A 12,669-nucleotide genomic window follows, 5' to 3' on the forward strand; every position below is an offset into this window, starting at 1 on the left:
AACACAGCACTATTCTAGCTACTAAGAAGAAAAATTAACTCTATCCCAGCCAAAACCAGGACAGGTCAGTACATAACAGTATCTCTCTGCCACTCCTTCCTTCTCACACCTCTCTGCTCTGGCATGGGTTCTCCACAGGCTGCAGTTCCTTCATGAATATCCAACTGCTCCACTGTGGTCTGTTCCACAAGCTGCTATGTGAAAACTGGTTCTGGCGCCATGGATCATCTCCTCCCCCTCCTTCTTCTCTGACCTTGGTGTTTGTACTGCTGTTTCTCACTCTTTTTTTTCCCCTCCTCCTCTGCGTGTCTGGTATTTTTTTCCCTGTCTTAAGTATGTTTTCACAGAGGCACCACCAACTTTGTTGATTGGCTCAGCTTTGGCCTGCATTAGATCCGTTGCTGAGCCAGCTGGAACCAGCTGTGTCCAGCACAGGGCAGCCCCTTACCCACTACCAAAACCTTGCTACATATACCCAATACAATGTGACACAAGTAGGAATGTTGCGTGACCTTTCAAACTAAGAAAGAAGTGGTCTGTAGCATAAATTCAGCCTACACTGTTTGTCGAGAAGTCAAGAACTAGAAGTGTCTATCCAATTAGATGTGGTTGATGGAGAGGGGTTAAAATTGATACAACTGAACAGAAACATCTAACACAGTTGACATGATTCTAAAGGACAAAAATAACATTTCCCAATTTGAGTAATCAGAAGGGAGAAGGAATCATTTGTGATTCTTAGATTCTCTTTGCTCTGAATGTCTTCATATAAGAGAATTATTTCACAGATGTTAAAACATTTTCTTTAGTTTTTAAATAAAATTAGAAACATTAATAAAACTGGAAAATAATAAAGATTACTCCTAATGATTCAAATAAGTCCTTTATCTGATGTTAAAACATGCTAGAGTTCTGAAAACTGTAAGATAAATTTTATACAAATATACAGATACATACCAAGCTTCTCAAATATATACTAAGCATTCTTCATAACTGTGGCAGAAGTCTTAGTTTGGAAATACACAGTATTTAAAAAAATGCAATGCAGCTTACTGCATGCTTTTGTTTGTTTGTTTGTTTTTCTTAGACATGGCTCTTTTATCCTCTCCCCCAGCTCTCAACCCCTAACTTCTGACATCTAGTGCATACATGATAATCTTGATTTGCATTAAAATAAACAAGCAAATATATGGATATTTTCAAGCTTTCCCCCTCATACACATTTCAGGGGAAAATCTGATCAAACTGTATCCTAAAAATTGCAAAATAAGGATATCAACAGAAATAAAAAGTAAAAGTAAACATTTCTGCATGCTAGAGAACAGCAAAATTGTATTAAACATGCTAGAATAAGAAATACTGTTCGTTTATATATATATTTAAACTTTTGTTTAAAATTACTATTATGATAAGCGTATTCCAATGTGATAAAGATATTATGAAAACATCTACTCTTGCTTTTAAAATGTCTAGTTTCCAATCAAAAAATTTTAGGTCAAAAACTTCCAAGTTGGCACCGTACCTCTGTTTCTGCTGCATGGGTTGCTGTCTCATAGCCATATATTGCATGTCCTCTTGTAGCCGATTAAGGGGAGAATCTGGTTTGACACGAATCCCATAATAATGGTATTTGGAGTTCCCCCTTTATGAAAGAACAAAAATAACATTAGTTTTCTGCATATACATATACTAACTTCACAATTTGCATTGACTGGAAAACAGTACATAAAAGTTAGGCTTGACTTTCTTCTCACTCTAGTATAAAAATGGTATAACTCCACCAGCTTCTGGAAATCAGTTCACTTAAACTATATTTTCTAGCACTTTACTGTTGGACTTCATTTAAATAGAATAAAGAAAGTAAAAACCAAATAAATGACTTATGCAGTCATGGTGAATAAAACAGTTCCATAAATGGGTTATGCTTGTGAGTGAGTGTTTGTGTATGTTTCACTAGTCAATTTCAGATCTGATCAGCTGGAGAGGAAGAACAGAATTGGGCTGTGTTCATGTTTATGTGAGTGCTATTGGTGTCTATGTGAGTGCTGGTAAAGGCATTGCTCTGTGTTATCTTGTGTGGTTAGCTGTGTTAGTGTCATGTGTGTGTTTATCTGCATCTTTGGAACACATGTTCAGTCTTACTACTAGCTGGACCTGCAAATGGGAACAGCAGTAGCTGCATCCATTGGACTGAGATGGAAGATATCTGGGTCTTCAGAGTACACAGAATCTGGCTATAGAAGACCAGGCGTCCCCTGGGTCCTGAAGTCCACTGGATTTGGCAACTCCCTTAACAGTAAGGTTTTAAATATTTTTTATTTGTTTGTTTGCTTGCTTGTTATTATAGATACTTTCTATACTTTAAGATTTCATTAATGCAAACCTGGTTCCCAGTCTTCTGGTCCGTAATCCCATGAAGATTGACCGTATGAGTTTTCCAAAGGAGGCAGCATTGACTGGATCTAATTTGTGCTCCTGACAATGACGTAAGTAATGGTTGTAAAGGGTACTTCTGGGGAGACTCACTCCTTCTGCAGTTTCATAGTTGTCTAAAAGCCATTGGAGCTATATCAAATATGAAAAAGTGAACATATGTAAATTCAGTATTACTTTACTAAAAAAAAAAATCTTAATTGTACAACACAGACCTCTTATATTTTTTAGACCACTCTTAAGGCCTGTTTCATACAGTGACTTTGTTCTTCGAGCAAATATAATCTCTTTAAATCTCTTTCAATGCTAGATATGCATGATGCCTTAGTATCTTTTAGAATTATAAGGAAATAACAAAACTCATTGCACTTATGACCTCAGATAACTCCACTTCTAAAAATCTTGCAGATTCAGTACCATGCATTAACAATTTCATTAAGTTATTTGTGCTTTGGAGACAAATTGTTGGAACTCCAAGGAAATAAAATAACCGATGTAATTTACATTAGTTGCAGGAAAAAAATAAAAGGAGTAAGTTAATACATTTTTAATTTTGGAATGTTATACTATTTCTCTTCACCTGAATTTAAAAAAAATACAAATGAAAAAAACCCAGTACTTTATTGAATTGAATAGGGTTTATTTTCTTCCAAATACAAAGAAGAAACAATTAAATATAAGATAACAAGCAATCTAGATAACATGAAAAATAACTGGTACATCTATAAAATATTATGGGCCCAATCCCTTTCTGTTGTAGCCTGTTTGCCTTTGACTTCAAAGAAGAACAGAATTAATATTATTTTTTTTCCCCATGTAATTTAACATAGAATTTTGGTGAGCAATTTTGGAAGCATGTAGGCAAACAGTTTCTAATACGTTATTGTACCTTTATATAGAACAGATAATAACTAACATACACACAAAACACAAGTAAAATGGTCACTTTAATGACATCTAACAGTACAGGAGAACAACAGAATAAAATGGAAATATTTTTATGGTGGTCTTATGTAAATTCTGTGGTTTCAGGTTTTTTTATATGTTAACATTTTACTTAGTCTACACCCCCTCCCCCCATGATTTCATATCTTTGGAATTTCCCTTTAATTTCAGCTTGAATAATTCCCAAATTTTGTTTTCTGCTTGCATTTATTGCTTAATTACTTACGAAAGTAACTATATCAAAACAAATCAGCATGAACATCCAAATTTTCCAGGTTCACAGATCTTACCAAAACTTTGGGCTTAGTTTGAGTATCCAATAAATCCCCAAGCCATGGATTTGTTTTTGGCATTTGGAACAAAATTTTATTCCAATATGCTGGAGCCTCACACAGTTGTATAATCCATTTCAATTTAGTCCACCAATTAATATGACCAAGATATATGTTTAAAGTACAGTAAAAGATATACAAAGTTTATGTGACATACACTACTCCGCAGGGTTATTTACTAATAAATAACTGAACAAATTTTGCTCTACTAATGTTCAATATAACTTGTCATTTAAAGAACATCAATACCAATATTTTAATGCCCATTACTCATGAAATATGTTTCCACTCTGACCCTTCTATATTGCAGAACTACTAGTAAAATTTATATTATAATGAATATACTGGACATACAGTTCTGTTTAAGTCAGTTGTGAGCAATTTACCAAGCACAATATATGAAAAATGCAAAAAAAACCCCAAAAAAAAAATTAGGAAAACATTTACTCCAGACCTTTCAAAGACCATATTCATGTTTACTTTCTTACAGAAAACATCACCAGTTATCATGTTTAGGTTTCTAAACAAGAGCTCTATATAAAGATGCAGGAGAAGCAAGATCTAACTGCTTCCAAGATGGATGCAGATAATGTTGTACTTTAAATAAACATAACAAAGAAGTGCAGTTCATCATCCTTATATTGACTTGTAGATATAAACACATTATTAAAAAAATCTTATCATTCACAGATGTATTTTATCTTGAGCATTTACAATTCTGAAACAAAGCTTAGGAAAAATATTATTGTAAACCTTTACCTTTACTTGAGTGTATTAACAAAACCATTTCAATAATCACCTAAGTATATCTTAATTATATTGTTCAACCTTTCCATTTAACCTATACTAATTAGATTATAAAATATGAGCTATTTCTGTTTTACCTCACAAAGAAAAAAATTATTGGCAAACAAAGAAAATTATTTCCCATTTTACTTCTAAATATGGCATTAGACTTTTTTCCAGATGAATTATAATTTATTAGGATTCATTTAAGTGCATTTTACTAATGATCTCTATTTGACAGATATTCTTTCAATCACAGCTTGGCATTAGCCAACAATGGGAAAGCAAAACCCAAGATAAATATAAAATAAGGATTTTTGCTCTAGGGTGAAGATATTTCAATAACAAAAACTTGAAGTGATTACTTGGTAGGTTATATCCTGGAAAGAAGAGTGCCAATAGCTGAATACCATGTAAAAAGGTAAATAATCTGCAGACATGATAAAGTCATTGCAAACAACCTTAAATGTATTTTTGTATTTGCAGAAATCTAATTCTAAAATTGAAATGTCCAGACTTTGATTTCTGACTTGTTGATTTATAATATTAATAACATTGGAATGGTATGAAATGGTCTACACAGAATAGGTAAATTGACTCCAACTTCAATTAAACTTCAATATTTAGAAAACATTAGATGATAAATTAGTTAAGTCAATAGCATGCAGAAAGAAATCAGGAAAGGAAACGAAATAGAGGAAAATGAACAAATCATTAAAATGAACAGGTAATAACTTCGGCAACAAAATGCCAGCTTAAGGAAGAAGATAGTACTAAAACCATATTTACTGTCCTTATTTGAGTCATAATGCAATAAATGTTTTCAAAATAGAGAAAACATCCAGTAAGTTTGATCTGGATCCCATTAATTTCTTCAAAAATGACTGAGGCTAGGAAAGAACAGTTATTACAAGATGCATGGAGATCTTTTTTTTTTTTTTTACAGAATCAACAGTAGATCCTTCTAATTGTCTTTTGGTAGTTTTGAAAATTCCTCAAATCAGTTAAGAAGCATCAGGATAAGACTACCATAACAGACAGATGCAAATCTCATTATTAGGAAGATATTTTCATAGAATCATAGAATGGTTTAGGTTGGAAGGGACCTTTAAAGGTCTCATCTAGTCCCACCCACCTGCCATGGGCAAGGACACCTTTCACTAGATCAGGTTGCTCAAAGCCCCATCCAACCTGACCATGAACACTTCCAATGATGGGGCATCCTCAACTTCTATGGGCAACCTCTTCCAGTGTCTCACCACCCTCATTGTAAAGAACTTTCTTCTTTATGTCCAATTTAAATTTACCCTCTTCCAGTTTTAAACCATTGCCCCTTGTCCTGTCACTATAGGCCCTGGTAAAAAGTCTCTCTCCGTCTTTCTCATAAGCTCCCTTTAAGTATTGAAAGGCTGCTATAAGGTCTCCCTGGAGCCTTCTCTTCTCCAGGCTGAACAACCTCAACTCTGCCAGCCTTTCTTCATAAGAGAGGTGTTAAAGCCCTCTGATCATTCTTGTGACCCTCCTCAGACCCACTGTATCCCACTATCTATGTCATTGATGAAGACATTAAATAGTATTGGTCCCAATACAGACCCTTTGGGGACACTACTCATTACTGATCTGCATTTGGATATTGAGCCGTTGACTGTAACTCTTTGGATGTGGCCATCCAGTCAGTTCCTTATCCATCTAACAGTCCATCCATCAAACCCATATCTCTCCAATTTAGCAGCAAGAATGGTGTGGGGGACTGTATCAAAGGTCTTACAGAGGTCTAGGTAGATGACATTTGTAGCTCTTCCCTTGTCCATCACTGCAGTCACTCAATTGTAGAAGGCCACTAGATTAGTCAGGCACGATTTGCCCTTGGTGAAGCCATGTTGGCTGTCTCTAATCACCTCCCTGTCTTCCATACGTTTTGACATATCTTCCAGGAGGATCTGTTCCATGATCTTTTAACTAGTGTATGACACAGGAAATAGGGGAATACAGTTTTCTGATGTAGAAAAGCTTGTCCTTTAACTCTTATTGTTTTCAGTGTGAAGATTCTAGACTTCCTTGTCAGATTCAAGACAGACTTCTCAATTCTTTGTATATCTAAGTTTTAAGACAGATTTTGGGCATTTTGCAAAAAAATATATAATTGATTTAATTATGATATTAAAATAATTTTAGCATATTTCTAGGTTGTCTTAACATCAAAACAATTATTTTTAAAACATCCAAAATGATCTAAAATTCCTTCTTCACATTTTACAGAATTCAATTTCCCTCACCGAATTTTAGCATTTTCTAAGAAAAGTAAATTCTCTTCCAAGAAATTGTACTGGCTCCTGATGTCTTTTTCTACCACGATGATAAACTTTGACAAAACAGTCTGGGTTTTCACCTCCATATTACCACATTCTTAGAGGAAGGGGGGATGTCAAAAAATCAAAATAAGTGTATAGCCTCTACCCAATATACTCATACATTCATAACACAGTCAATATTTACATTTGTGTGGTAAAGGAATACAAGAATCTGAAAAAATATGTAAGTTTATGTTGGTTAGTAAGGCTGAGAATTTCTATACAGTATGTATAGAAATTTAGCAGCATTAAAAAATACAAAACTATTTATACCAAATGAAGAAAAAACCATGTTGTTTACATAATATTTCAAGACAGACTAGCACTGTTTAAAAAAAACCTTGAAGATTAAACTTTGAGCCTTTCTCCTTTACCTAAAAGTTATATTTAATGGCTTTACCACTATATTTGCAACCATCTTTTTATGCAACAATCTTCAGCTTTCTCTTATGGAAAATTCCTAACTACAGGATTTGCAAAGACAGAACAAAGCAAGACGCAAAAGAATATAACATGTTAGAGACTAACAGATTGTTTTAATTCTTTTTATCTCATCAAATGGATATTTAGAATTCTTATCTTATAATAAACTTATTCAGAATAATAGAAATATTTAAAAATAAATCTAAAGAATATTTTTTATTTAAAGTGTGTGCTGCTTCTTTCCCCCTTCACCTGCTCCTAAATTATTATATTGGGTACAAAAATTGTAGAAAATTATTTTAAAATGTCAAACGCGGACTACTTAATAATTGTTTGATTAAGCTGTGTTAACACAATGCAGAACCTAGAAAAGAAATGCACTCTACAATATGTCATGACACCTGACAAAATATAGTGACAGAAGATGTAGATTACAAGCAACTAAAATGGAAAGATTAAAAGCAAAAAGTAGCAATAAATTAAAACAAACATTTAGAGGCAGGCTAAGCATGCAGAACAAGCAAGAGATTAGCTTTCATGAAAAAAGAGACAACTTACATGGCTGTTGAGAAGAGAGCTTCTATGAGTAGAAAGACCATCAGACTTTTGCAGTGTCTCAATCGCCATTTCAATCTGATAATAGATGTCATTAAAAAATGACTCAAGACAAGACAGTAAAAAAGGCTGATCAGAAAAATTCTGATTGCCTTAAGTTCAACAGAAATAGTTCAGTCATGGCTAAGGGATATTTTCTACTTAAAGGCTTCATCCTGAAGTCCCTATGAATGTAAACCTCCCCAGTGAAGTCAGGGAGGCATTTTGCTGGCATATATACTGCAGGATCCCACTTTCAAAGTCCAATTTACCTTCCTTCCTGCTCATGAAATAAGAGAAGTGGATTTACCAGTGAGCTACAGTGCAAACAGATTTTTACTGAACAATCAATGTTTTCAATAAAAGAAAAAAAATCCCAGAATAAAATCCTAATAAAGACCTCATCATTTCTTCCTCCAAGTATTTGAGAAAGAACTGTGCACACTCTGAATGTGAATTAGAAACAAAATTTCTGCTATCTGCAATCATGGAGTAAAATCCCAATCATTCAGTAGGTTTTCTGCCATTAGTTTCAGTGGACAGGATATCACACCTAAAGCCTGTCAGAGCATTCTTTGAATATCCAGAGCTCTCAAAGTGAATGAAAACTGGAGGTTTACACAGACAGCAAGATCCATCCTTAAAAAAGAAACAAAAATCAGATGGGTTCAGAATAATACTTTTAAAAGAAAAAGTATTATATGCCACTAATTATACAGTAGTATTACTCCTAATACAAATGTGTAGACAACCATACCCATTCCCATTCTTCCCCCCTATATTAATGCATCTTTTGATTAATTCTATAATGACAGCATTAAAAATAAAATTACAATCTATCTGTAGTTTAGCTGCAGAGCTAGAATAGCAAAAACATTGAAAGTGATAAAGACAATGGGATGTACGGTAAAAGGCAGCACATAATTAGCCACATTAAATGGAAAAAACACAAAAGCAATGGAAAACCATCTGTACATTTAAAACCACTTATTCCCCCTGTAGACAGTTTTTAAATAAGTCTTCCCTATCCTTCTTTAATTATTACATCTTTATTGATGATCTAGATGAGGGGATCGAGTGCACCCTCAGTAAGTTTGCAGGCGACACCAAGTTGGGTGGGAGTGTTGATCGGCTCGAGGGTAGGGAGGCTCTGCAGAGAGACCTGGACAGGCTGGAGCGATGGGTTAAGGTCAACTGGAGGAGTTTCAATAAGGCCAAATGCCGGGTGCTGCACTTGGGCCACAACAACCCCCAGCAGCGCTACAGGCTTGGGGAGGAGTGGCTGGAGAGCTGCCAGTCAGAGAGGGACCTGGGGGTGTTGATTGACAGCCGGATGAACATGAGCCAGCAGTGTGCCCAGGTGGCCAAGAAGGCCAATGGTATCCTGGCTTGCATCAGAAATAGCGTGGCCAGCAGGGACAGGGAAGTGATCTTGCCCCTGTACTCGGCACTGGTAAGGCTGCACCTCAATTACTGTGTTCAGTTTTGGGCCCCTCACTACAAAAAAGACATTGAATGACTCGAGCGTGTCCAGAGAAGGGCAACGAAGCTGGTGAAGGGTCTGGAGCACATTTCTTATGAGGAGTGCCTGAGGGAACTGGAGTTGTTTAGTCTGGAGAAGAGGAGGCTGAGGGGAGACCTCATCGCCCTCTACAACTACCTGAAAGGAGGTTGCAGAGAGCTGGGGATGAGCCTCTTGAACCAAGTAACAAGTGATAGGACAAGAGGGAATGGCCTCAAGTTGCGCCAGGGAAGGTTTAGACTGAATATTAGGAAGTATTTCTTTACAGAACGGGTGGTTAGGCGTTGGAATGGGCTGCCCAGGGAGGTGGTGGAGTCCCCATCCCTGGAGGTGTTCAAGAGGCGGGTTGACATGGCGCTTGGGGATATGGTGTAGCTGGGATCTGTCAGTGCTAGGTTAACGGTTGGACTAGATGATCTTCAAGGTCCTTTCCAACCTAATGATTCTGTGATTCTGTGATTCTGATACAGGATTATCCAAAGAATTTATGCTGGTAAATTACACTACTAAAATGAGTTCACTCGATATGTAGCACAAAAATGGGAAATATTTCAGATTATATTTCAATTAGTTCATAAATACAATTTGCTTTTGCCTTTTTATAAGCTAATCAAATAGTATTTTTACTGTAGTAATTCTCAGTGAAAAAGGAAGTCTTTTTTATTGATATAGTATACTTCACATTTAGTAGTAGCCATGGTTAATGATTATGCTAGTAGCTATAGTTACCGTACATATGGAGAGGAAAAAAGAAATTCATAAAGAATAGGCTTTGATCTCCAAACCCTAGAAAATAGGTAGAACATCCTGGACCATAAAGACAATGTCTGGGATTGTGTTGAGGATGAGTTATTTGACAACCTGGCAAAGTGACTATTCAATTAATTAACTTGGCAATGAAAATAACTTTTGAGTGTCCTGAAAGTGAACTACCTTCATTATAATACTAAAAACCACACCCACAGGTCAAAAATACCCCTGCCCAGGTTAAGACCCTTCCCCTGAGCATGCGTAGTAGTAGAAGCATTAGGTAAGCCCTATTATAATTGTATGTTAATCACTAACCAATCAGTATCTAATAGGCGTGTTATGGAAAAGTACTAACTTCTGATTTTTGTGTATAAAAGGAGCATGGAAACCTGCTGTTGGTGTGCTTGATTTGTGGAAAAGTCCACCAAGCACCCAGGCCTGAATAAATACAATATCTCTCCTGAGCACATTAAGATTGGTTTATTGCATGCCGGGCACGAATCCGTTTTTTGGATAACATTACAACTGTCTAATATTAGAAATATATGCAGTTTTATAAAAGCAAGTATCGGATTAGTATGTAAGAAAATATACTTCAGTATTACAAAAAAAATGTTTAAATCCATATTTTTTTTCTTGCTTCAGTGGAAAATACTGTTATGTCAAACTATTCAATCAGACAGAAAACTTCAAAATTAAAAGGTGTTGTGGTTTGAGCCCAGAGGGTAAATGAGCACCATGCAGCTGTTCACTCATCCCTTCCCCCCCAGCGCAGCGAAGGAGAAATTAATCAAAAGGCTCAGTAATTGAGATAAGGACAGAGAGGGGTGGCTCACCCATTATGGTCAGGGGCAAAAGACAGACTCATTAGGGGAAGAAAACGAACATCACTTTAATTCAACACACTAACAACGACAACACATAACAGCCAGAATGGGACAGTAAGAAGCATTGCCACATCTTAAAAACACCTCCTGCCACTCCTCCCTTCTTCCCAGCTCAGCTTTGCTCCCTATATCTCTATCTCCTGCCTCTGAGTGGCACAGGGGGCAGGGAATGGGGGGTGCAGTCAGTTCGCTGCTTCTTTCTCCAAGGGCAGGGGGAAGCACTCCCCTGCTCCACGTGGTGTCTCTCACAGGAGACAGTCCTCCACAAACTTTCTCCATTGTGAGTCCACCCCACGTACTGCAGTCCTCCCAACGCCAAATTACAACAGGGGAGCTGCTTCTTCCCATAGAGTCCTGGCCTTTTTCGGGTGCAACTGCCTGTTCCAGTGTGGGGTCCTCCGCAGGCAAATCTCTGCTTCACCAGTGACCTCCATGGGTAGCAGGGGGGGTGGCCCTGCCGTCTCACCAGGGGATACAGGATGGGTACGTGTCCCCCTTTCTCCTCCTTCCTTCCACTGACCTGGGTGGGTCTGGAGCACATTTCTTATGAAGAGCGGCTGAGGGAACTGGGGTTGTTTAGTCTGGAGAAGAGGAGGCTGAGGGGACACCTCATCGCCCTCTACAGCTACCTGAAAGGAGGTTGCAGGGAGATGGGGATGAGTCTCTTTAACCAAGTAACAAGAGATAGAACAAAAGGTAATGGCCTTAAGTTGCACCAGGGAAGGTTTAGACTAGATATTAGGAAGCATTTCTTTACAGAACGGGTTGTTAGGCGTTGGAATGGGCTGCCCAGGGAGGTGGTGGAGTCCCCATCCCTGGAGGTGTTTAAGAGTTGGGCTGACATAGCGCTTAGGGATATGGTGTAGTTGAGAACTGTCAATGTTAGGTTAACGGTTGGACTAGATGATCTTCAAGGTCTTTTCCAACCTAGACGATTCTGTGATTCGGTGCTCGCATAGGTGTCCTTCTTGTAACTCCTCCTCACAAGGCCCCCAACCCTCTCTCAGGTTCCCCCTCTTAAATACGTGATCGCAGAGGTGAGGCCACCATCACTAATTAGCTCGGCCTTGGCCAGAGGCAGGTCCAACTTGGAGCCAGGGGAGCTTCAAGAAGCTTCTCACAGGGGCCACCACTGTAGCCCCCTCCCCTGCTACCAAAACCCCCACCACACAAACCTAGCACAAAAGGATACAATATGCTAAAAATTAAAAGGTTAAGATTTCATCATATTAAAATCAATTTACTATATATTGCAACCATAGACTCTCCCATCTTAACATGAAATAACATGATTTGAATCATAATTCTGAATCTTACTCCACTGTTTGACAATACCTTGTCTACAGCAGTACTACAGGACTGAAGTCCTGATGCCTGCTGCTCGTTCCAGCTACTGCACTACACTCTCACTTCACTGAGACAAGTTTTTGTGGCCTGTTCAAAGAACCAATCCTTTAAAATTGTAAATTAAGAAGTTTTATACATCTATATGTGTGTATATATGTAAATGTCCTGGTTTCGGCTGGGATAGAGTTAATTTTTCTTCTTAGTAGATAGAATAGTGCTGTGCTTTGGATTCAGTATGGGATTTGGTATGAGAAGAATGTTGATAATACACTGGTGTTTTTAGTTGTTGCTGAGAAATC

At 37.2% G+C, this 12,669-nt stretch overlaps 1 protein-coding gene across 1 annotated transcript in view; it reads right to left on the minus strand.

Annotated features, from left to right (window-relative positions):
• The window catches only part of LOC141917719 (transcription factor RFX3-like), a 207,214-nt gene that overhangs the window by 50,718 nt on the left and 143,827 nt on the right, over positions 1-12,669 (minus strand). The window contains 3 exon segments of the mRNA XM_074811130.1: positions 1,523-1,642; positions 2,384-2,565; positions 7,829-7,903. Coding sequence (XP_074667231.1) covers positions 1,523-1,642; positions 2,384-2,565; positions 7,829-7,903 — 377 coding nt within the window.

This window comes from Strix aluco, chromosome W (assembly GCF_031877795.1).
Source record: "Strix aluco isolate bStrAlu1 chromosome W, bStrAlu1.hap1, whole genome shotgun sequence".
NCBI lineage: Eukaryota > Metazoa > Chordata > Aves > Strigiformes > Strigidae > Strix > Strix aluco.